Source organism: Stomoxys calcitrans, chromosome 5 (genome assembly GCF_963082655.1).
Source record: "Stomoxys calcitrans chromosome 5, idStoCalc2.1, whole genome shotgun sequence".
NCBI lineage: Eukaryota > Metazoa > Arthropoda > Insecta > Diptera > Muscidae > Stomoxys > Stomoxys calcitrans.
The window spans coordinates 65,689,701-65,715,723 of record NC_081556.1 but is presented as its reverse complement, the minus strand read 5'-3'; the positions used below and the strand labels follow the sequence as shown (position 1 = coordinate 65,715,723).

The window sequence follows — 26,023 nt, the reverse complement described above, 5'->3', positions numbered from 1 at the left end:
CTCTCACAACGAATCGCCAGCATGTGCTTTGGTCCAAGTCTCGCAATATCTCCATGAGGTTAAAAATTTTTATGATAAATGGGGTATAAAGATAAATACTTCAAAATGCGAAGCCATTTGCATAAGAAATGCATCGGGAAAATGCAAGCGCTTTGCTTGAAAGTAAAATATTTGGGTGTAGAGTTTAACAAACTTTTTAAATTCAACGTACACGCGCGGAAGGTCCGTAATAAGGCCCAGGGAATATTCGCATCGTTTCAAAAAATTCTTGGATACAAATCTTTGCCTGTAAATACGAAACTATTATTGTACAAGACTTGTATTAGGCCTGTTATCTTATATGGTTTTCCAGTTTGGTTCAGTATATCCCCCATTGTTATGAAAGAACTTTAGATTTTTGAGCGGAAAATTTTGAGACTTTGCATTGGGAAGAATTTTAAGCGCACTAACAGAAGATATTCAAATAATTTTATTTATTTGAATTCCAAGTTGAAGCGGCTTTCTTCCTATGTGTGTGATCTTTTGGAGAAATTCAATTTAAGATTAGGGCTTCATGAGAATTCTCATATGATTGACGCTATGAATAGTACGGCGAACATTGGTTGGTATAATGCTCAGTATTTATCTCCCTTGGGATATATTAATGAACCTGAATCGGGTACTATCGCTTTTTACGAGAAGGCCCTAGCCGGCACTCACCGTGGGTAGCTACATCTTAACCTACTTTTACCTTGTTTTTTTTTTATCAGTTATAATTATTATTATTTTTTGTTTGTTTTATTATTTTTAGCTTTAAGTTCAAACCCTAGATTAAGATTTTTCTATTTAATGTAGTAGTCTCGGGAGCAAGGACGTCAATAATTATAATTTCATATATCCATATTACATTTTACCTTTTATGCTAAAGCCAGGTGCTGAAACTACTTAATATGTTATTGCGATAATACCAAGTGGCACGTTTTCTCCCGTACCGAGACACTAATTAGAGTAAAAAATGATAACGCCTGAGATTGGTTTCAACTTCCTTGAGTGCAGATTTAGTGACTCGCACGATAGAAAATGTTTGCAGGGATGTTGGTCCAGGCTGTAAAAAAACATTATATATGAGTATGTAACGAAAATAAGTTCTTTAAGCAAAATATTAGCGGCATGTAGCTGCTCAGGATAAATTTCGCACAATTGTAATTACCAATGTAATTAACGGAATGGGCCGGATCAACTCTGCTTCAATGATGTTTTCTTTTTTTGTGTTGTTTTTTTGGCTTTTGCTTATGTTATTACAATTAATAAGAGTTCGTCGGATTTCGCAAAAAATCAATAGTCATTTTCGCTATGAACAAAGTCAGTACTCGCTTAAAAGATAAACTCGTAATGGCGCAGCGACATAACTCCTCTACTTTGAACACAGTGTTATTCATTCGATTTACCCCACGTTATCCACTAACTATAAGCCACTCTGACATTGTGGTGCGGCGTCGTGAAATATGAAAAACAAGTTATAGCGAAACGAACATTTTCATCATTATTTTCTGCTCATTTTTTTATACGGAGTTTCACCGCGAAAACCGAATACAGTACCAACTTTATAGGCGAAAATTTCGGCAACGGTATCGGTAACGAAAATTTCGTTTCAATGCCTTATCTAATTTTGTGATTTGTTTTAGTGGCATTGAAAAATGCAAATCTGTAAACAATTTACACGAAAGCAACGCGCAATAGTAAAAAAATTAACTTTGATAATTCTTTATCTTTTGGGCGTGGCTTTTGTGGTGTTTGTTTACAGAGTTGCATTTTTCAACGCGACTCTTTAAAACAAAGCGTTGTGCTTTGTTTTCATTCTGTTTTGGCCTATATGAAAAAACACGGCAACTCTGAACCCATCCAGACGTATAATTTTGCATCATAATCAGAAAATTCCGAAAATTCATAAATATTTTATAAAATCGGCGGCTTTGCGGGCATCTCATCTGCAAATCTTGCAAATAAGATGCCTGGTTCTATACCTCAACATGAACTGCAATGTCGGTGAGGTGGATGCTTCAACATCGCAGAATAAAAACAACTTGGGCGCGCAACCAAATGTTTATAAGAGGCAGCGCACTGAAAATGAATCAGATTATAATGAAATCGTAATCCCGGAGCTCAGGGAAAGACTGAAGAGGCACAAGCAGACAGATGACAACCCATTTGGTATCCTCAATGTTCTCACTCAAGTGGATTTTGCTTCCGCGGCCACGCAAGCCACCCAGCCAGATACTGATAATAAAAATAAGAACAATAATAACATCAACAACAACAATAGTGCGACAAGGCCAAAATGGTGTCCACCAATTTTTATTTACAATGTCAACATTAAGGCGCTTGTTGACTCCTTAAGGGAGACAATACCAAAGTTTTCTTTCAAGGTAAAGAATGTGAACAAAAACAAAAGTAAATTGTTTTTTTCCGATCCGTCTGTCCATTCGTCAATGATGGCCCTTTTACGTGAGAAGGGTGTACATTCATATTCTTTTACGAAAGAATTAAAGCGGCCGTCCTTTGTTTTACGAGGGCTTACGGCGAACACTGAAATAGAGGATATTATATCTGAATTAGAGGAGGTCATTCCAAATACAGTTTCAAATGTTGCAAAATATAAAACACCAAAAAACAATGAGACTAGACTCTTTTTAGTGTCATTGTTGCCAGGAAAAAAAATCTCTGACATTTCGAACATAAAAGCTTTGCAAAGTCAAATCGTATCCTGGGAAAACCAAGGAGGAAGGACAATGAAATTCAATGTAGGAGGTGTCAGCGTTGGGGCCACATTGCAAAAAATTGTAGTTCGTCATACAATTGTGTCAAATGCGACTAAAAACATGGCCCGGGTGAATGCCAACGTACAAAGGAGGATTCATCGAATCCCTTTTGTAATAATTGCGGTGAGGAGGGTCATCCAGCGAATTGGCGGGGATGTTCTACTTATAAGAAATATGTTGCTGCGCGTCAGCAAAGGATAGCGAAGGCCAATGAAGAAAGGGCGCTTGCCAAGGCAAATGTTCACAAAGCTGTAAACATTTCGATGGTTACTCCAGGACAAACGTTTTCCAATTTGTTTCATACTCGCCCCTCTGAGCAAAATACAATGCAACAAAAACCTGCCATCATAGATCAATTTTTAAAATTAGCATCCCTTTTTCTGGAACCTGAGGATTTGACTTTGGAACAAGAAGTCAACATCTTTCTCTCTTAGTATGCGAGAATGTCAAAATCCGGCGGTTAGAATTAATTATGGTCCATAGGATCTTAAAATTACTCACATACAACGTAAAATCTAAGGGACCACTGCACAGTAACAAAATAGACATCGGCTTCATACAGGAATGCCATCTAAAAAGGAAAAAGAAAGTGAAATTAGATGGATATAACTTTATTTATGAAAATTCTTCTATCGGTGTTGCTATTGTTATAAGAAATACAATACAATTTAACAGGATTTTCTTGATGTTGGCTCAAATTGAGTTCGCGGGAGATAATGCCCGGAGGAGATTTTTAATTGGATCCATTTATGTGCACTGCAATTACCCACCTCAAAGATTCGAGGCTGATCTAGCCAAGCTTCTGCAGCTCTGTGCGAATTTCGATGACTTCATAATAGGAGGTGATTTGAATTCTAGGAGTCCAGTTTGGGGCGACATTATAGAAAATTTGAACGGCAAAATCATTGGATCATTTTTTGATTAGCCCTCACCTTTTAAACAGGATGTTACCAAACTTTGAACTCGTGCCACTGCCCTCTTTCTCGGATCACTTCCCAATAAAATTATCTCTCCAAATAAAACATCCAGAATTCATAATGAGAACTCCGAGGACATATACCTCTTATAAAGAAACAGACTAGTCGAATTTTATGCACGATATGGATATCGCTGCATGTCGAATGATGCCCCTTTCGACTGAAAATCTTGAGAATGATGAAATTGATGACCTAATAGACGAATTTAAAGCGTTTTTCAATATCATTCATAACACATTCAAGGCAAACTATAATACAAGGCAATTAATCTCCATTATCGGAAAGAACCAAAAAGTTATATAAAATCAAATATGCGTGGCAGAAGGAGCTGAAGAAAATCTTTCATCGCACCGGGAACCGCATTAACAGTAAGTATGTGGTCCTATCTAAACAAATACAATTGCTAAAGACTATAATTAAAGAATCGGTTAACATAGAACAAGCTGATTATTTTAATGAAAGACTACAAAAAATTAAACCTGGTCCATCCGCATTTAAAAGAATTTATCAAATTACGGGGAAGTCTAAGTTCCCATTTTGTCAGCATATAGTCCGCAACAATAACATACTTACCAATAGCACAGATATTGCAAACGAGTTCCATGAATTTTATACAGAAACATTCCGTCAGTTCCAGTTCCAGTTGAAGACTTGCAACAAAGAGTAGCAAATTGTGTAAATACCATTCCCCACCATAGTTATACTTTTGACGATCATTTCAATGCATCACAGAATCCAGATAATTTTCATTTTACAAACCCTGAAAAAGTCAAAGATATTATTCATCGTATAAATTACAAAAAAACCAGTGGCCTAGATAAAATATCAAACTATGTTTTGAAAAAATTTCCAGATTCCATCATAAACCTCCTCACCGTTATTTTTAACCATTGCATCAGCAATGGATACCTCCCGTCAGATTGGAAGGCTGCGAAAATACTTCCAATTGTAGCGTGTCACCCTATGTCTGATTAGAGAAGAGCGACATCTGGGTTTGAACAGTCTGTTTTTTTTATGGCAGCTGGTGAATGCAACCCTGCGATACCAGCATATGTTACCTCCACATACAAAGGTAACTACTACAATGAAAATCGAGGAAACCATATGTTGTTTGTTTTTGCTATTTTGGAAAACAAAATTTTATGATGGTTCCTCGGTGGACATGATGGCTTGGGGGAACCATGATGGACAGTAAAGGGAAGATGACGAGTTCTTTTTGGATGGAGCCGTGCAAGCAGTAAGAGGTGGTGTACTCAAGAGTGTTGAAAGTGGTGTTTCAAAAAGAGAGAAAACTTTAAAAAAAAGAAAAGGTTATGTTGTGTTCTACAAACCTTTGATTGTGAGCTTGACAAACAAAAGAAATAAAAAAACAAATCAGAATATGTGATGCCAAAGGCATAAAGTTTTTTATTTAAAAGCAAATAAATGTTCCTTTTTTTTGTGAAAGGAATAAAGACTAGCTTTTGTAGTAAAAAAGCTGAAGTTACTTTAGATCAACTTAAAGCTAAATAAACTTATTAGTGCTAATTAATGCTAAAGAAAAAAGATCCTGTGAAATATAAAAAGCTTTGAAAAAGAACGTTAATTTGAGCCACGAATAAAACATAGCAAAGACTAAACAGAACAACAAAAACTTTTTGTCAAATAATAAATACCCACCTCTACTGCAATTTTAACCATCGTCATCCACGGCAACGTCAACATTTCCATCCTCAACAACATCATCATCTCATCAGCATCTCCAGCTTCATCATTGGTTCCACCGCCGCCATCTGCTCCAGTGTCCCCGAGGGAATTTTGCACCAGCAGCCCGTAGGTGCCAAGGTAGGCCGATGTATGCTCCTTTTTATATGTTCAATACTTAGAACGATACACAGAGAAACTTAGCTTGACACACATCCTGGAATAAAAATATAAGAAATAAAAAAAAAAAGAAAACAGAATAACTTAGGCAGCAAACAGGGTAGACATTGGGTTTCATATCTGCAGTCCGGTGATTGAACGGACGATACAACCTAGGAAGTAGGGTGAGCTCATTCTAGGGCACTAGGAATACACTTTAAATAAAAGACCCTTTGGTCGTTTAATGTTGTCCCTGCAGGTTGGCTAAAAGAAAAAAAAAGAAAAACAAGAAATTATATATTTTTATTGAGGGTAAGACATTACACGAACTACCTATACATACTTACCAAGAACATAAAAAGGGAGATCCAGGGCACCTCCGCTACCCAAATTGTCTTGCTATCCAGGGGAGCCGTCGTCGAAGCATTCCAGTCCGGCGATCTGACAGACGCAACAAAGGCACTTTTCTGAAAAGAAAAAAAAAACAGTTATATATATATATTGTAATTTTTCTATTTTTTTTTTTTAAGTCCTTTTGGATTGATTTTAGAAGTTTGATTTGTTTTAATCTTTATCTAATTAATTGAATTTCTTACTTTGCATTGCCTTAAAAATTGCGTTTTTTTTTTGTTTTTGTAAATTGCAGTAATTATAAAGCTTTCTTTAACATTTAAATATTTTGATCAATGTTAATTTAACGTATAGAATCAAAATCAGAGGATGTAACCTCTAAATAAAGCCCATACATACCTTTTATAACGTAGAAATGAAATTCCACTTGGCTTAGTATTCTCATTTCGCTATGGAAGAGTAGATCGTTAAGGTAAGGAAGGGGTAGTGCACCATGCTGTAGAGGGGGAACGGGGAGACGATTCTGGGGTATCCAAAACTGTTGGACAACGGATACCATGGTTGGGGTGGGCCGTCCAGGGCACTGTAGGATGTCTCAGTGCCCCCTGAAGAGCGAATCCATAGCGGTAAGTGCGAGTAAGAAGGCGAATAACGTGCCTGCCGTAAAGTAAGTATGACCCTGTGTTGTTAGCCCATCCAGAGCTGGTTTCAATTTAGTTTTTTTGTCAGCTGTCTCTGGACATGGTGTGTTGGCAAGAACCGCGCCCCAGACTGAGCCACAGCCGGAGCTCTAACGCCAACAGCCAGCGCCCGCCAGCACACTATGTCCCCTTTCTCCGCTGAGACAGTTCGGACCCTCCGGGGTCCACGACAAGAATGGCGCCCGCAACATGGGGCCCGAGTTATCGGGTTGACCGCATCATTTTATCGCCACAGCCAGCAACTGATCGGATTTCGGTTACCGGATTGAGTCCCGATCGTAAGTTTTCAAAAGCTTGGATCGCGTGCCAAACTGGTGGTGACTGGAAGCTGGTTAGATGCAGGATGTGGCACGGTGTTTTACTAATCTTTAACTCCCGTAAGTCACGAAGTTTAAGGATTTTGGTATCCGCATTTCGTTTGCGACGGGCCTGAGGAGAGAAGGAGATGCCATTATATACGATAGTTAACTGCAATAGCCCAAATTACTTTTGCTTACCTGTCCGTCCGCTTAATACAATCATACCCATGAGCCAAAGCACATGAGACGTTGTTGGGTTTATCTTTATGTTTGCAACAACAGCCGTGTGGTTATGTCCGTAGGTAGCAAACGTAATACCAATATACTACAGCATCTCAGGGTCATACAATACATTACGGCAGAGAAAGCAGTTTCCGGATACGTTTGGAGAAGTCCTATTTGGAAACTTAGAATGCTTCGCTTATCCGCTTAGATTTGCTCTTCTCTCACTTGTTCCCCACCTTATAGTAGGATATATGCACTACACTTTCTACCTTGTTTGTGAATTTTGGTTTTCATATCTGCGTTTAAAGAAGAAGACATAATTAGTGTATTTAGAGTTTGAGTTGGCTGAATTTGGTAATTTGGAATTGTCATCAAGTTTAATTAGTAGTATAGGTTATAGGTTGGAGTAGGTTTAATGGTCAATACCAGAGCAAATAGTTACACTAGTGAGGTTCCTGATCCGACCACATCGGCTATGGCAACAACAACAACCACAGTAACCAACATGGCGACAGCCATTACGACCACAGCAGCAGCCTCGGCAATGGCAATGGCCACAACAACAGCAACAGTCACCCCCATGATGGTCACGTCCGCGGTTTCCAGTCCAGCCTTGTCGGTATCGGATATGTCGGACGTACGTATAACTCCGGACACGCCGGAGTTCAGCAGCTTGACAGCTCAGACGGTCCAGAGAGAACGTAGAGAGAACCGGGAGACGAATGCTGCACGCCAGGCGCTTTACCAAGCTACACGAGAAGGAGGTTCCCTAAACGCGGTCATAGATTCGGCCATTGGTGTGGGACAGTTAGAGCTCATCAGGTTACTCGATGAGAAGTTGAGGCAGCTGGTACCCCAGCTTGTACAGCAGAGCTTGGCCCACTTAAATGTTCCGATGGGCACAGGCGTCCCACAGACAGCGACCGCACAACCAGCGCAGCCACACACGGCCGTAGGCCAGCAGATACCACCATCGAATCGAATTCCGAGAGGCAGCGAGTACCGAGAGCCAACAATGAATCAGTACCAAACCTTTCCAGCCGTAGACGCCCCGCAGGGACCACCGGATGGGTGGCCATCCCCTCATCCACCACCGGAGCAGTACCACCTGGGTGACAGAAACACATATCTTCCGGATGCCGTAAACGCGCCGGCGCCACATTACCCGCAAGTTTCGCCTATTCCGAATCGTCAGGCCATTAGAAGAATAGATGTGGAGAAATGGCGGGTGAAGTTTGATGGCACCACGAAGTCGATGAGCGCCGAGGATTTTATGTTCCGTATAGAACAGCTTCGGGAGGATTATCGGTGTGAGTGGGATGAGGTGCTGGTGAAGTTCCCACAGCTGCTGGAGGGACCGGCGGAGGAGTGGTACTGGATGCAGAGGAGGTTGGGGTACATTCGCAGTTATCCGGAATTGAAACAGGCATTCCTGGCGCAGTTTCGGAAGTTCGAGAGCGACTTCGATATACAGAGGAGGATGATGGACCGAAGGCAAGGGTCCCACGAGTCGTTCGAGGACTTCTGTAGCGCTATGCTGCGCCTTCGCCACCAGCAACGGGAGCCCATGAGGGAGGAGATGATGGTGGAGATGATGAAAGGCAATCTCAAACAGGCAATGGCGGCGCTGGTCTTTCCGATAAGAATGTATGGGTTGCAGCACTTCAGAGAGGAGTGTAGGAAGGCGGAGTTGCTGCTAGCAAATCAAAGGCAGTTCGCTCAGGCACACCGCCAGCAATTTGCCCCTAGAGTAAATGAGCTGGAATATGACCAAGAGGAGCCGGAACTGGAAATAGAAGCCATCAGTAGGCAGTCCAATTATATCTGTTGGAACTGCCGGGAGAAGGGCCACGGTTTTGTGGACTGCCCATCCACCACAAGGAAACTGTTTTGCTATGGGTGCGGGATGGAGAACGTGGTGAAACCCAAATGTCCGCGGTGTCAGGGAAACCGACAAGCGGGCCCGAGAGAGGGGGAAACGCGCCCGAAACCGATGCACCCCCAGTAGTAGCCGATCATGTGGAGCAGGACTCCGCTGGAGTAACTATTTTAGAGAATAAGGATAGGATTAAGAATGAATTGGAGAATGAATTAAATTCTGAATTGAGATTAAAGGAAATAACGCCTTGGACCATAAGGAGGGCGAAGTACCAAGAGGTTAGAAACAGAATTTTTAGCGAAGGTAACCTCAAGGTGAATAAGACAAGAATGGAGAAAGCCAGGCTCAGGTACAAGAAAAGGAAAGACCTTAGGAAAGAAATAGCCTCTGCGAAATTGTATGAGGGTGAAGATTCCCGGCTTTACATGCGGATAAAGATTGGTGAGGAAGAGGTCGAGGGACTGTTGGACAGTGGCGCCACGGTGAGTTGCCTTGGCCAGAATTGCATTGAAAGGGTCGAAAAGGCCAGGATTCCCATATTTGCATATAGAGCCGTAGTTCATACAGCGGACGAGACACCCCTAGAGGTCGTAGGCCGCATCCGAGTGAAGGTAAAAGTTAAGAAACTTGAGAAACAGATTGAGTTCTTTTTGGTCCCAGCCTTGAGCAAGGCCCTATACCTGGGCATCGATTTTATGAAGGCTTTTAAGTTGGTGGCCAGCGTCGAGAGTTTGTCCCTGGGGGCTGAAGAGGATGAAGAACCAGTTGACCCATCCCGTCACGCCTTAAACGAAGATGAGGAGAGAAGATTGGCCACGGTAATTGAGCGTTATCCATCCTTTGAGCATCGAGGTTTGGGCAAGACCTCTCTAGAGATGCACATTATCGACACTGCAGATGCGGAACCGGTAAAACAAAGGCACTATCCCGTCTCTCCAGCTGTGCAGCGCTTAATGTTTGCCGAGCTGGACAGAATGCTTGACATGAAGGTCATTGAGCCAAGCCAAAGCCCATGGAATAACCCGGTGACTTTAGTCCGAAAGGGCACAAAAAACCGACTATGCCTGGACGCCCGGAAGCTCAATGCCCTTACGGTTAAGGATGCTTATCCGCTCCCAAACATAGAGGGCCTGCTCAGCCGGCTTGGAGATACGCATTTCATTTCGAGTGTGGATTTGAAAGATGCTTTCTGGCAAATCCCGCTCGATATGAAAAGCCGGGAGAAGACCGCTTTTACCGTTCCAGGGAGGCCTTTATACCATTTTACCGTTATGCCTTTTGGGCTGTGTAACGCGGCCCAAAGGTTATGTAGGTTAATGGATAAAGTCATCCCTGCACATCTGCGTGAGAGGGTGTTCGTCTACCTGGACGACTTGCTAATCGTGGCTCCAGATTTCGGGACGCACCTAGAGCTGCTGAGACAAGTGGCTGTTCTGCTCACGCAGGCCGGCCTCACAATTAATGTGGCCAAGTCAAAATTTTGTTTCCGAGAATTGCGCTATCTGGGGTACATCGTCGGTGGAGGCCGGTTGAAGCCAGACCCTGGTAAGGTATCGGCCATAATGGATTTTGCCTTCCCCAAAAGTGCGAAGCAAGTACGAAGCTTCACGGGAATGACTGGGTGGTACCGCCGGTTTATAGCAGATTATGCCACAATTGCCGAGCCCATTTTTAATACATTGAAAAAGGGGAAGACCTTCGAATTTGGAGAGGCAGCGAAATCTGCTTTTGAAAAGTTAAAAGAGGCTCTTACGAGGAGTCCCGTCCTGAGGCACCCCGATTTTGAAAGACATTTTTATGTCCAATGCGACGCTTCGGATGTGGGTGTGGGAGGAGTTCTTTTTCAAAAGGACGATGACGGCGGAGAGCACCCAATAGCCTACGTTTCAAAGAAGTTAACGGCAGCTCAGAAAAATTATTCCGTAACAGAGCGAGAGTGTCTGGCGGTAGTCGTGGCACTCAAGAAATTCAGGCCATATATTGAGCTTATGCCCTTCACGGTAATCACCGACCATTCGTCCCTAAAATGGCTAATGTCCAACAAGGAGTTAAGCGGACGATTGGCCCGGTGGAGCTTATTGCTTCAAGGGCATAGCTTTGAGATTGAGCATCGGCGAGGAAGCCAGAATGTGGTGCCTGACGCTCTCTCACGGTATAATATGGATGAGCTTGGTTTCTGGCGCTTGTTGGACATGGACGCACCGGAGTTCAGGGCCGAAAACTACCTCGAGAAGGTAAGGGTGGTCGAGGAGAATGGAGAAAGGTTGCCTGATCTTCGCGTTAAGGATGGTCGCCTCTATAAAAGGACGGTTCCGGTGACCACAGATATACCCAGCGAAGAGTTCGCCTGGAAGCTATGGGTACCAGAGGAGGTAACCTCGGAGGCTATCGCCAAGGCACATAACCCACCAACGGCCGCCCACTCAGGCTTTCACAAGACCTTGAGGCGTTTGAAGGAGATGTTTTACTGGCCGAATATGGGTGCTCAAGTGCGAGCTTACGTGCAGAGATGCCAGACATGTAAGGAGTCGAAGCCTAATTTCCAGAATATGCAGCAGCCCATGGGTGAGGAAGTCCAGATCGATAGGCCGTTCCAAAAAGTCTATGTAGATTTTCTGGGGCCTTATGTTCGGTCGAAGACCGGAAATTCGTTCATATTTATCGTTCTGGACCACCTCACCAAGTTTGTTTTGCTCAAACCCATGGGAAGGGCCACATCGCGCAACGTAATCCGGTTCTTGACGACAGAGGTTTTCCATAAGTTTGGCGTGCCTGAGACCCTGATGTCTGATAACGGTAAGCAGTTCACGAGCAAGGATTTTACTGCTTTCCTCGAAGCCTATGGGGTCACCCATTTCAGGACAGGTCTTTACTCGCCCCAGGCTAACGCTTCGGAGCGAGTGAACCAATCTATACTGGCAGCAATAAGGTCCTATTTGCAGGAAGATCAGAAGGAGTGGGACCAGAATATCTCGGCCATCGAATGTGCCCTGCGATCTTCGGTACATGCTTCCACGGGTATGACACCATATTTTGCTCTATTTGGAACAAATATGGTAACTCATGGAAGCGTGTACAGGTTGGCTCGCCAGTTAGATGTCATGAAGGACCCGGAGTATGCCGCTTTGCCTAAGGCTACCCAATTGGAACTCGTAAGGGAACGGCTTCGAAAGAACATATCGAAGGCCTATACAGGCAGGGCCGTTAAGTATAATACAAGGGCTAGAGCGGTTCGATTCTTCCCGGGTCAAGAGGTATACCGTCGAAATCACCAATTGAGCGATTTTAGTAAGGGCGTTAATGCCAAACTCAACAAAAAGTATTTGAGATGTCGGATTGTACGCCCGGTGGGAAGATGTCTTTACGAGATTGAAGACTTGAAAGGCAGGACAATAGGGGTATACCACGCGAAGGATCTTAAGCAATAGGCATAACGATGATAGATCGCTATACTACGGCGACACCTTTGATGAGGAAGTAGCAATCACTTACCTGGTTTATGGTACTTTCCAAATCCTCCTTAGGAATCCAAGGATAGTAGATGTAAGGCAATAGAATAGTAGGCTGTAGGATAAGTATTGAAATGAATTAGAATTTGAATTATCTTTTAATTTTAGATTTAAGGATACTTAGCTTTAGTTTTGGCAGGCACGCAGTTTCTGGGTTAAACTTAGATTTTTTTTTTTTTGTTCGCCTTGGGCGGCAGTTTAGGCGAAACCGTCTATAGATGGTCAGTTGAATTGCTTCCATAAAATTCCTTGCAAGTTACATCCCATGGTCAACAGGCGGTGAAGGACGTGTGTGTGTGTACGATGAGTAAATGGACCTAGAGGATTGGAACTTTATACTTACCTTATACTTACCTGAATTATCCGTCGGGGACTGAGAGCGACGAAACTCGTGGTCTTACGCAGTCGCGGGTGCGGGGCCGCCAGGAGTGTTCCAGTGGTGTAATGTGCACAGGGGTTAGAACGAGGTAGTGCCATTTCTCTCTGCCTATCTGGGGTGCCTCGACCGCCGGAGAGCTCGCTGTCAACCTCGCAGTGGGTGACCCGTCTTTCTATCACTATGGCATCTTGGACATGGAGCGCGAGTTGCGGCGGAAGGCGTTTTGTCCGGACGAGAGATTGTCATCTTTCGATGCCGGCCCCAGGAGATCACTCAACCACGGTAGAGCCTCTTGACGACCTCGGTGTATGTCGGGCCGACCCGTCTTTCTATCGCTATGGCATCTTGGACATGGGGCGAGGGATGCCGTGGTGAGTGCAAGTAGGGGGCTGAGAGGAGTAATAAAGAATACGCCGTGGCGTATTATTTATTTGACAATTACCAGTTCATCTGCCCTGGGCACATTATGTCGCTGGTCCACGTCTGGTATGGTCCGTGCTCTCAAGCGAAGCGGCCGATGCGAGTTTGGTGTCGTTGCAGCATCTGGAAAGAGAACCAAGAAGAAAGTTTGTTTAGTCAAAATGCAATTTTTTTTCTAAAATTATTTATTATTTTAAGATTTTCCTTTGGTTTGATATTTTTAATTTTTTTAGAGGAATTTTTGTTTTTATTTTTTTTTTTGTTTGAAGTTTAGAATTTTGAGGAATTTTTGCTTTTGAATCTCATTGTATTTTTATCTTTGGGAGCTTCGTAGGTTTTTTTAGATTCTTGTTTTTTTTTGTCATTTAAAATTTTTCTGATTTAAATTAGCGGCTTGTTATTTTCACTTATTTGACCAAACGAAAATAGACTTCAATTTTGTTTATATTGTTTTTTTACATTTTTAACTTTGGTGTATGTATTTTCACTGAAATAATTCTTTTGTTTCACATTAATTTCATTCAAACATTTTAGCTTTGGTTCCGAAAATTTTCTTTGGTAGAGTTTTTTATTTTTATTTCGAAAATTTCTAATTTTCCATTTCCTTTAATTTTTTTTGTGTTTACACAATTTTTATAAATTTTCTTTTATTTTTTTTCCCGTTTTCCAAGTTGAGATTTTACCTTGATTTTACTTTAACTTTCTCACAACACTTTCACTTTGCGTTCATTGAACTTATGAATGATTCACAGCATTTCATTATCGTTCGGTTTCTTTCGATCTGTTTAAATCACAAGAAGAAGAGAGTGTTAACACCTGTTCTATGTTTGCATTACATTAGGCACATGACACACACACACTTTCCGCAATTGTTTTTGTTGGTTTCTCACACTTCACTTTTTGCGGAGTAATTTGTCTTGGCACTCAGTTTGGTTTTAGCACCCCCACCTCCATTCATGATTTGAGTGGTTTACAGATGATGGTAGGGATACCGTAAAGTAATACGCACTTAAAGTCACACACACTTGCACATCAAATTAAACCGTTTTTTTTTTGGTTGAATTTTTTTTAGTTAGTTTTTTTGTAGGTTACGTTTTGCAAACCACATATGATTTGTACATAACCACTTAAATTTATTTTTCTGCCAATTTTCACTGTTGGTTATTAAAAATTTAGGTTTTTACCTTTTTTTTCCTATTAATTCTTTGTCCGGCATTATTTACTGGCCGGTGCCTGTTATTTTGGTTTACTGCCGTTTGGTTCCATTCACACACACACAGCACCGTATAACAATTTTTATCTTATAATTCACTTTTTCCTGGGAATTCCTCCACGGCCGGCATGTAATTTTCTATACATTACACTTTTGTTTATTTACATTTCATTTTTATTGCGTTTTGTTAGGCAAGTAGAGTTTTTTTATTAAGTTTTTTTTGGCGTAGTTACTCGTCCATTCATTTCTATACACACACACACGCACACGCGTAAAGTTTACCGCACTTTTTTTGGTTTTTTTTGGACGCACCTTGTAATTTTTTTATCCAAAGCATTTTTATATGCTTATTTTATTTTATTTTTTTTTCGTTTTTATTTCACAATATTTAGTTTTACCACTTTTACTTACCTTTTAATTTAAATGCTTATTCAGCATATTTTTTTCGTCCGTCCGCTTTAGTGATATAATTAATTTGATCAAGGTATGTCTAAGGAAGGTATAACTGGTTAGTCGAGTACCGGATAGGTACTACTCGACTCAAGGTATACTTATAGCCCAAGGTACATTTATTGGAGAAGAATTACTTTTTCTTAAGGAGGCTACACCCACTGAGATAGGTTTGACTAATGCTACGTTCACACGTTATGTTATTATATACATGACAAAAATTTGTTTTTCCCTCCCATCCTATGACGGTGACGTCTAAAGGATGATTGGGTTTGTAGCGTGTCACCCTATGTCTGATTAGAGAAGAGCGACATCTGGGTTTGAACAGTCTGTTTTTTTTATGGCAGCTGGTGAATGCAACCCTGCGATACCAGCATATGTTACCTCCACATACAAAGGTAACTACTACAATGAAAATCGAGGAAACCATATGTTGTTTGTTTTTGCTATTTTGGAAAACAAAATTTTATGATGGTTCCTCGGTGGACATGATGGCTTGGGGGAACCATGATGGACAGTAAAGGGAAGATGACGAGTTCTTTTTGGATGGAGCCGTGCAAGCAGTAAGAGGTGGTGTACTCAAGAGTGTTGAAAGTGGTGTTTCAAAAAGAGAGAAAACTTTAAAAAAAAGAAAAGGTTATGTTGTGTTCTACAAACCTTTGATTGTGAGCTTGACAAACAAAAGAAATAAAAAAACAAATCAGAATATGTGATGCCAAAGGCATAAAGTTTTTTATTTAAAAGCAAATAAATGTTCCTTTTTTTTGTGAAAGGAATAAAGACTAGCTTTTGTAGTAAAAAAGCTGAAGTTACTTTAGATCAACTTAAAGCTAAATAAACTTATTAGTGCTAATTAATGCTAAAGAAAAAAGATCCTGTGAAATATAAAAAGCTTTGAAAAAGAACGTTAATTTGAGCCACGAATAAAACATAGCAAAGACTAAACAGAACAACAAAAACTTTTTGTCAAATAATAAATACCCACCTCTACTGCAATTTTAACCATCGTCATCCACGGCAACGTCAACATTTCCATCCTCAACAACATCATCATCTCATCAGCATCTCCAGCTTCATCATTGGTTCCACCGCCGCCATCTGCTCCAGTGTCCCCGAGGGAATTTTGCACCAGCAGCCCGTAGGTGCCAAGGTAGGCCGATGTATGCTCCTTTTTATATGTTCAATACTTAGAACGATACACAGAGAAACTTAGCTTGACACACATCCTGGAATAAAAATATAAGAAATAAAAAAAAAAAGAAAACAGAATAACTTAGGCAGCAAACAGGGTAGACATTGGGTTTCATATCTGCAGTCCGGTGATTGAACGGACGATACAACCTAGGAAGTAGGGTGAGCTCATTCTAGGGCACTAGGAATACACTTTAAATAAAAGACCCTTTGGTCGTTTAATGTTGTCCCTGCAGGTTGGCTAAAAGAAAAAAAAAGAAAAACAAGAAATTATATATTTTTATTGAGGGTAAGACATTACACGAACTACCTATACATACTTACCAAGAACATAAAAAGGGAGATCCAGGGCACCTCCGCTACCCAAATTGTCTTGCTATCCAGGGGAGCCGTCGTCGAAGCATTCCAGTCCGGCGATCTGACAGACGCAACAAAGGCACTTTTCTGAAAAGAAAAAAAAAACAGTTATATATATATATTGTAATTTTTCTATTTTTTTTTTTTAAGTCCTTTTGGATTGATTTTAGAAGTTTGATTTGTTTTAATCTTTATCTAATTAATTGAATTTCTTACTTTGCATTGCCTTAAAAATTGCGTTTTTTTTTTGTTTTTGTAAATTGCAGTAATTATAAAGCTTTCTTTAACATTTAAATATTTTGATCAATGTTAATTTAACGTATAGAATCAAAATCAGAGGATGTAACCTCTAAATAAAGCCCATACATACCTTTTATAACGTAGAAATGAAATTCCACTTGGCTTAGTATTCTCATTTCGCTATGGAAGAGTAGATCGTTAAGGTAAGGAAGGGGTAGTGCACCATGCTGTAGAGGGGGAACGGGGAGACGATTCTGGGGTATCCAAAACTGTTGGACAACGGATACCATGGTTGGGGTGGGCCGTCCAGGGCACTGTAGGATGTCTCAGTGCCCCCTGAAGAGCGAATCCATAGCGGTAAGTGCGAGTAAGAAGGCGAATAACGTGCCTGCCGTAAAGTAAGTATGACCCTGTGTTGTTAGCCCATCCAGAGCTGGTTTCAATTTAGTTTTTTTGTCAGCTGTCTCTGGACATGGTGTGTTGGCAAGAACCGCGCCCCAGACTGAGCCACAGCCGGAGCTCTAACGCCAACAGCCAGCGCCCGCCAGCACACTATGTCCCCTTTCTCCGCTGAGACAGTTCGGACCCTCCGGGGTCCACGACACAATCAAGAAGAAAACTGATGCCATTATTCCGTCCGATTATCGCCCGATTTCACTCTTGTCCAACATTGGGAATTTATTTGAACACATCCTGAAGGAGAAAATAGAAAATGGTTATATTATTGAACCTGTATCAAATTTCCAGTTTGGCTTTAGAAAGGCGCACTCCACTCAACACGCTTCATTGAAATTTCATAATGACATAACCATCAATCTTCGAAGACAATCCTGTACGGTAGCAATATCCCTTGATATAGAAATGGCGTGCGACTCCGTCAGTCATTCAGGCATATTATACAAATTAATTGGGTTAGAAACGGATCCGTACCTGGTAAAAATTCTTCACAGTTTTTTAACAAATAGAAAATTTTGCGTATATGTCCAAAACACAGTGTCAGACTTTGGATCTGTTTGTAGCGGAGTACCCCAAGGCAGTGTTAGTCCCCGGAAACAGCAATGGCGAAAGTAGCAGCACATCTCAGACAAATTGATGACTATTATAATACGTGGGGTATTAAAATAAATGCCGCCAAATAAAAAGCAATTTGCATAAGGAATGCATCTGGTAAATGCCCCAAACATGTCGTACCGCAGAGCAAAACATTGAAACTAACCCTTAATGGTGTCAATATTCCAGTGGAATCCAAAGTTAAATATCTTCACATTTGATAAGATGCTGAAATTCAATCCGCATGCTAGAGGTTCAATACAAAGGGCTAACAGAATTTTGGGTTCATTTTCATATTTGCTCAATAGTAAATACTTACCGCAGTCCCCTAAATTGTTGCTTTATAAAGTGGTCATTAGACCCATACTGATATACGGCTTTCCTATCTGGTTTACTGTATCGACAGTGGCCAAAGAGTTGCAAATCCTGGAGAGAAAAGTCCTGAGGAAATGCACAAACAAACATTACAAAACTCGAACAAAAAAATACTCAAACACTTACATCTACAATATTTGAAACATTGAACCATTATGTGCATATGGGTTCAAGCATCTGAATATATTTGTAAAAAAATGGCCACACATGAAAACGATCTGATAAGAGAAATTTATTAGTTAGAGGAAAATTCATCATGGGCTGATTCAGCTTACCTTTCTCCAGTTGCCGTTATCAATGAAACCATCGACAACGAATCAGCCCCGTCCACATTGCCAGAACTTTTTAACAAGACATCGCCTGGATCTCATCGTGGATGATAGAAGAAACTGTTGATATATTACCTTTTAATTTTGATATATTACCTTAATTAAAAAAAGAAAAAAACATTAACACGATTATTTTATGTTTATTTATCTTAAAATACTTACCACGAGCATTGCTCAATTCGTTTTACATATTTTTTCTAACTGATAGAAACAAAACATGTTATATGTATATAAGCTTTTAACTACATATACAATCCCGTAAACTGTGATATTTACATTCTTATTCATAAGTGGTTATTCCAATTCGCTCTGTTAGCTACTTTTATTAACCGACTAATTTGTTATATCGTTGTTGTCTAGTTATAAGTTATTTATTATTAACAGACTCTCCTTGCTCTGTAAGTTACAGTAAAGGCCGAGAGCAAGCCTTTTCTTGTTTTCATTTTGGTTTGTTATTCGCAAACGTATGTAGACACTATACCCTCAAGCTCGTAGCTAGTATCTATCTATAAATACCGTGTATTGGAACGAGACAATAATAGTTTCAAATATTATATTAAGTAATCGAAATACAATAGAAGAAGACTCAAATATACATACATACATTTTGGCCTATATGGTAACGAAAATTTAGCTCGAGGTGCATACTGCCCCTAAAATGGATATTTCCTTGCGGATCAGGGTGACATAATGGGCATTAAACATTTTTTTCTTGAAACTACGGTTCAGTATGAAGTGAATTTTTTGTGGTAGGAAGCACATGGTGACAATAGTATATGTATTTGTTTGGCCAAATACCTCACTTTTTGCTGATGAAGTATGCATTTATCAAAATTAAGTTTATATTTCAGAAAAAACATATTGATTATGACACAACGAGATTTCGTTTGAGGTTCATACCATGACACAATTACCAGGTAGTGTACCGTAAAGAACTGAGTACAATTTTCACTCGCGAGTGCACTATCTGTTGTTGCTGTTGTAGCAGTTTATTGTGTTCTATCTTTCGTCTGCTTGATTCTGTTGAGTGTCAAGACCCAGGAACTCCGCGACTAAGATGGGGTGCGTCCACAGGGATCTGGGTCTGAATCGAGTGGGTCTGGCCGGGCAGTTAAACAGGTGACGTGTATCGTGCGGTCCCTGGTTACAATCGGGACATACATCTTGCACGTCGGCATCAATCCTAGCTCTGTGGGAATTGAGGCGGCTGCATCTGCCGGAACGTAATTGAGCCAGAACTACTCTTGTTTGCCGGGGGAGGTCGATTTCTTCAGGTGCAATGGGAGGCTGTCGTTCTCCAAGGACAACATTCACCCGGTAGCCAATTACCGCATCTGCTATCGTGTTTGCATGAATGTTGTTTAGACCTGCTTGATATGCCGCTTGCTCTAGAGGTTCTCTCTTGTAGCGCTGAACCTCACGCTCTAGATCATGTAGATCTACCTAAAGGCTTCTGGCGATGGATATCTATCCACAAGATGATGATTTGGATGGTTTCTGCGATAACAGCCCAAAAGGTATTGCTTAGACAGCATGTAGTTATGTCTTCGCACTGGTAGGATCTTTGTCTCCTGTTGGAGGTGGTCCACATGAGAACTGAGGAGACAGCCCGTCGCAGTTCGGAGGGCGGCATTCTGACTATAACTATAATACACACACAACTATAATACACACACAACAAAGCTCGTTGACAGATAGTGCATGTACGTGTACGTGCAATATCTGTCAAGGAGATTGGTTGTGTGTGCATTATAGTTAAGAACTATACACACAAAAACAACGAAAAATGGCGCGAACTAGTAACAAACACAAAATCAGGGTTGCATCACTGATTTTGACGGACAGTGTACACAATATTTTGTTGTTCGGCAACTGCCGCTACCGTTTAATGAATACATCTTGGTATAAAAAAGATATATTCATTTGCACTATCTGTCAAAATCAGTGATTAGTGCAATCCTGATTAAGTGTATGTTATTAGTTCGCGCTATTTTTCGTTGTTTGTGTATTATGGTTCTTAACTTTTATACTCACAAACAACCATAACTTGTTGACAGATATGCACTCGCGAGAAAAAAATTTACTCAGCTGTTTATGTTACACTACCTGGTAATTATGTTATGGTTCATACCCTCTAAGTACTGTGATGTATCGTGTAAATTGATAATTAGAAAGAATGTGTGAATCTGAGTCTATCACGCCGTCAATGTTGTGCATTACCGGCTTTAAAGTCGCAGTATGACTCATTTCAATCGATTTTATTGCCATTTCTAATAAGACGCAATTGTAAATTTATAGTACTTTGTTTGGAATCCGTTTAAAGGATGAAAATTTCGGCTGTCGCTAATATCAATGACATTTCTTCAAATGTGTTGATTAAGTCGGAACCGTTGTGTACCGTGAAAGAAGTAGATAATATGGTATTCCAGTCCCCCAGCTCTTTATCAGGAGTTCAGTCAGGAAATTTAAACAAAAGGCCCGCATCTTTAGACTTAAAAAATACGACCAAAAAGCGATTAGTTTCCACAACTCTTCTTATTGAATCGCCAGAAACACAACAAAAGTCGCTGACAACGCCAGATCTGGATAAAATATTGCATTTTCTTCCAACTCCTCAACCGGGCACAATTTATCAAACGAAAAATTCCTCTGTTACTTCCGAGCAAGAAGCCTTTGGAAAGGGATTTGAGGAAGCGTTAAATAGTTTACATACCAACAGTAGTAAACATCAGGTTTCCAGGAATGAAACAATTGGAAGTTGCGTATCAATATCTAATGTTACTACAACTAATACTATTGCGTCAGGAATGAGTGGGGGATCATTTACATACACCGAATTAGGTACATATGCAATAATTTAGAAATGTAATTGAAATAATTTATACAAAAAATTGTTTTTAGAAACATTTTCTTCCATGCCAATAAAAGACGAACCTCAAAACCCTCCTTCATCACCGCCCGTTAGTCCAATCGATATGGAAACACAAGAAAAAATTAAATTGGAAAGAAAGCGGCAGCGTAATCGTGTAGCTGCATCCAAATGTCGTAAGAGGAAGCTGGAGCGTATTTCAAAGTTGGAGGACAAGGTTAAAATGTTGAAAGGTGAGAATACAGATCTGGGTTCAATTATCAAAAATTTAAAGGAACATGTGGCCCAATTGAAGCAACAAGTAATTGAACACATTGAGTCTGGTTGTAGTATACAAACTATGTGCAATGGAAATACAATACTTCACAACAAATAAATGAAAATGTATTGAAGAGAAAACATGTCTAATGAATGATGTTTTTAATGTGCCAGGAAAAAAATTGACAAAATCAGGAGATAGTCTGATGATTGTGTGTGTGTGTTTCGCTGCGACTTCCGCTTTAACCCTTTACAGACAAGTGTTGCGTTTTTGCATCAGTGACTTGTCAAATATTTTAAAATATATATATTGTCTGTTTATAACCAAATTAAAATTTTTAAGAATTACTTTGATTCAACTGTATAATATAGAAATAATTTTGTAAGAAAGTTGCTTGTGGGGCAAAACTGCAATTTATAAGTCACCACACAGATCGGACCTTAATGTTCTAACCTGTGTGGTGCTCACAGCTATCCCGTGCCGGACTCAGGTTTATTGAGAGATGCCTAAATTGGGCTCGGGGATTCGCTTCACAGGCTACCCCAAAGACTACACGCCTAGATTCGGAAACTGGACTGCAGTCAGCTTAAAGGCTGCGGTCACCTGGAGTGTATCCTATGCCTAAAATAACTAGGGCGACAAAAAATATTAAGATGGGTCCAAGAACCTTTGCTAATGTCGCTTGGGACAGTTTGGTGATGGCAGTTGTCGACAAGGGAGAAAAACAGTGCTGCATACCTAGGAATAAATGGAGTAGGATAGTTAATTGACTGCCATCAGTATACTCCGATGTCCTTGCGGAATTTCCTTGGTCTCCTCCAGTTGGTGACGATGCAGGCTGGTATTGGGGCCGATAAAGACTAATATCTATCGGGGATCAACGCTCAATTGAAATGTATCGTTGTGCGCTAAATAAGATTGGTGAGATCTGGTCAAGTGCACTAGATTACTAAATTTAGTGAAGAAGGAAGATATTCCTTCTCGACCAATGGCTTAGATACCAAGGATTCCCTCAGATTCTGAATCGATACTTGGACGTCTAAGGGGATGTAATCCCAATATTTCAACCACCGACTGGAAGATTGGATAAGGCTTATGGTGACCGGAGACATGCAGTATTCGTACTAAACTCCGGCTGCCTCGCAGACGTCAACAAGTCTGAAGGGGTTGTAACCTAATAGAAGCTTAGAGTTGGGAAATCAGGAGACGACTCAGCAGTTTCTGCTGAACACTTGCCTGAGGAACTATCGACCACATCGCCAAAGTCTGGCGGATTGCAGGAGACTGAACACAATCGATACAAGAGGGGATGGCATCGAAACGGGACCCGACAAGCCTTGTGTGGGTGAGTCTCCAAGTTGGACTGAGATTAAAGTGTGCGCCAGCGGGGAGGCACGGAACTCAAAAAGTACTTCGACAGCACAGCTAGTGAAGCATATAAGTAGGAATCGTCCACACCGCAAGTGTCCAGTGTCCCGAAGAAAAGTTGTTCCACAGCTTCCTCACCTCCATTATGAGAAGATCTAACGAATCTTGTGAGGATGAACTCCTGGTGAAATCAGTAGACAAGGCTAACAAAACAGTGGTGGAAGTACTGAATCCTGACTATGGTCCCGTTTTTACAGATAAATCTCCACCATTGTAAGACCGCTTCGGCGGCACTAAAGGTCCTCCTGATGGCAGGGGGATTTGATGTAGTTCTTATCCAGGAATCATGGGTGTGTGTAGGAATGGCTCGTGGACTGAGAATTCTGGGATTTAAACCACTCAAGGGTATAAGAAATGGGAGACACAGAGCCTGTATTCTTGCAAAAAGGAGTCTAAATATTTTTCTCCCGTCGCTAAGTACTGAAGATTTAGTAGTAGCCAGCCTTGAAATAAACAAGTCTCATTACTGGCGGGCTTCCCTATATATCACACACGATTCAGAGATGCCGCCTTCAAACCTCAAGTCGCTGGTTAAAGCCGCTAATGCATATCACCAGATATGGGGAAGCTCCGATGTCAACGAAAGGGGTGAGCTGTTTATCGAATATATTATAAGTTGCAATAGGCGATATGTAATGAAGGGAATAAACCGACCTATATAACCAGGAACATGCAGGAGGTACAAGATATGACCTTTGTATCGGAAGATATAAGTGGAAGAATATGCGACTGTGTTGGGTGACCACAGCTTCTCTGATCAGCGTTGTATTAGTTTCTGCTTTGGAGAAAATACAGCAGAAGTGGTCCCTCGCGTAAACAGAAGTTAAGCGGATTGGGATAAATTTCGGCACAAATTCTGCACTTCTATCCCTTCTAGACCAGAAAAGGAAGTGGAAACTACGGAGGATATAGCTATTTTGGTCAAGCAGGTCACGAAGGCCCTGAATGTTTCAGCATGTCCCAGTGTCAAGCCAAGGGGCAAACAGCGACCGCCTTGGCGGACCCCAGAACCGGTTGGTTTAAGGAAGGACTGCAGAAAACTCTTCAACAGGGGGAAAGCCACAAGGCCATTACGCGATTGGGACATCTGTAAGGCTGAACTAAGAAAATATAAGGACGAGCTAAGAAAGGCTCAGAACAACCTGGGTGGAATTCTGTAGCTCCGTGGAGGATACATCTGAAGTTAAGGAAGATTCTGTCCTCGAGACCTATTACGGTGGGGTATATTCAGAAGTCAGAGAATGTATGGACAATGTCTAGTAAGGAAACACTAAAAATACTCATTGGTGGACATTTCGCAAGAAATTCTCTAACGGAAAACGTGCGCCAGAAGAGGTTGTCACTGGTTTGCATTCGTCGGAGGTTATTAGGGAAGTTGTGTCTGAGCCGTAAATTCGAAGGTCATTTTCATTCCGAAAGCAGGAAAACTCTACCACACGAAAGCGAAAGATTTTCGTCATATTAGTCTGTCATCCTTTATGCAGAATACTCTTCAGAGGTAGATAGAAACATAGCAATCATGAAGGAATTGCAGTTTCTAGGCACCAAATCTACCGTAAAAAAGTTTATAAATAACTTATTTCATAAAAGATGCATTACGGCAAGCTTGGGACCTGTTGGTCATCAGAGGAACACCTGAATGAGGTGTACTGTCTCCTCTGCTTTGGATTATAGCCATTAACATTATATTATTGTCTCTTGCGTATGCTGATGACGTGGCAATTGCGGTTAGGAAAAAATGTTCCCATGCAAGACAGAACCGGAACCGGTCTCCTTGGGAGGAGAGAATGTTTCATTTACAGAAAGCGCAAAATACCTGTGTGTTTTGCTGGACATGAAATTGAACTTCAAATCCAACTTTTGCGAAAGGGCAAGAAAGGCCACTCTTGCCCTATACACCTGTATGACAGTCATTGGTAAAAGTTGGGGGTTTAGACAGCGTGTCATACATCGGGTATATACTGCAGTTGTTAGACCTATAATGCTGTATGGTTGCTGTTGTTGTAGCAGTTTATCTATCTTTCGTCTGCTTGATTCTGTTGAGTGTAAAGACCCAGGAACTCTGCGACTAAGATGGGGTGCGTCCACAGGGATCTGGGTCTGAATCGAGTGGGTCTGACCGGGCAGTTAAACAGGTGACGTGTATCGTGCGGTCCCTAGTTACAATCGGGACATATATATTGCACGTCGGCATCAATCCTAGCTCTGTATAAATTGAGGCGGCCGCATCTGCAGGAACGTAATTGAGCCAGAACTACTCTGGTTTGCCGGGGGAGGTCGATTTCTTCAGGTGCAATGGGAGGCTGTCGTTCTCCAAGGACTACATTCACCCGGTAGCCAATTACCGTATCTGCTACCGTGTTTGCATGAATGTTGTTTAGACCTGCTTGATATGTCGCTTGCTCTAGAGGTTCTCTCTTGTAGCTCTGAACCTCACGCTCTAGATCATGTAGATCTACCTAAAGGCTTCTGGCGATGGATATCTATCCACAAGATGATGATTTGGATGGCCTCTGCGATAGCAGCCCAAAAGGTATTGCTTAAACAGCATGTCTTCGCACTGGTAGGATCTTTGTCTCCTGATGGAGGTGGTCCACATGAGAACTGAGGAGACAGCCCGTCGCAGTTCGGAAGGCGGCATTCTGATAGATCTGAATATTATTCCACTGCGTGTCACAAAGTTGACGAGACGACACTGGCGCTGCATAACTTACCACAGACCAGCCAATTGCTTAGTATATGGTCAACAAGGTTGCTGTATGGTGTTGTGGTATGGTGGACGGAGCTTTAAAAGGCCACCTACTGCTCAATACTTAACCGGATCCAAAGGATGGATTGTTTGTGCATCACAGCCGCACTGAAGACGACACCATCTGATGCAT

At 41.3% G+C, this 26,023-nt stretch overlaps 2 protein-coding genes and 4 long non-coding RNA genes across 7 annotated transcripts; 2 read left to right on the top strand and 4 right to left on the bottom strand.

Moving 5' to 3' along the window:
- Window positions 1–1,875: 1,875 nt before the first annotated feature.
- LOC131998054 (uncharacterized) lies at window positions 1,876–4,711 on the top strand. The gene is made up of 2 exons (XM_059370092.1): window positions 1,876–4,143; window positions 4,629–4,711. The coding sequence occupies exon 1, from the start codon at window positions 2,010–2,012 to the stop codon at window positions 2,997–2,999; it is 990 nt and encodes a 329-aa protein (XP_059226075.1). The 5' UTR covers window positions 1,876–2,009; the 3' UTR covers window positions 3,000–4,143; window positions 4,629–4,711.
- LOC131998061 (uncharacterized) lies at window positions 2,287–4,722 on the bottom strand. The gene is made up of 3 exons (XR_009398521.1): window positions 4,651–4,722; window positions 4,349–4,535; window positions 2,287–2,565 (listed from the first exon to the last, which is right to left on the bottom strand). It is a non-coding gene; the product is annotated as an uncharacterized LOC131998061 (long non-coding RNA).
- Window positions 4,723–5,155: 433 nt separating this feature from the next.
- LOC131998057 (uncharacterized) lies at window positions 5,156–6,004 on the bottom strand. The gene is made up of 2 exons (XR_009398516.1): window positions 5,965–6,004; window positions 5,156–5,881 (listed from the first exon to the last, which is right to left on the bottom strand). It is a non-coding gene; the product is annotated as an uncharacterized LOC131998057 (long non-coding RNA).
- A 9,745-nt stretch (window positions 6,005–15,749) lies between these two features.
- On the bottom strand, window positions 15,750–16,598 carry LOC131998056 (uncharacterized). The gene is made up of 2 exons (XR_009398515.1): window positions 16,559–16,598; window positions 15,750–16,475 (listed from the first exon to the last, which is right to left on the bottom strand). It is a non-coding gene; the product is annotated as an uncharacterized LOC131998056 (long non-coding RNA).
- An 837-nt stretch (window positions 16,599–17,435) lies between these two features.
- On the bottom strand, window positions 17,436–19,054 carry LOC131998060 (uncharacterized). Of its 2 annotated transcripts, none has more exons than XR_009398519.1 (5): window positions 18,748–19,054; window positions 18,532–18,681; window positions 18,383–18,474; window positions 18,201–18,322; window positions 17,436–17,524 (listed from the first exon to the last, which is right to left on the bottom strand). It is a non-coding gene; the product is annotated as an uncharacterized LOC131998060 (long non-coding RNA). The 2 variants fall into 2 exon arrangements; XR_009398520.1 differs by having other exon boundaries at window positions 17,442–17,524; window positions 17,762–18,322.
- Window positions 19,055–20,817: 1,763 nt separating this feature from the next.
- Window positions 20,818–21,862, top strand: LOC106092172 (transcription factor Jra). Its single transcript, XM_013258945.2, has 2 exons — window positions 20,818–21,426; window positions 21,487–21,862. Exons 1-2 carry the CDS (start codon window positions 20,910–20,912, stop codon window positions 21,828–21,830), a joined length of 861 nt encoding a protein of 286 aa, XP_013114399.1. The 5' UTR covers window positions 20,818–20,909; the 3' UTR covers window positions 21,831–21,862.
- Window positions 21,863–26,023: the final 4,161 nt, after the last annotated feature.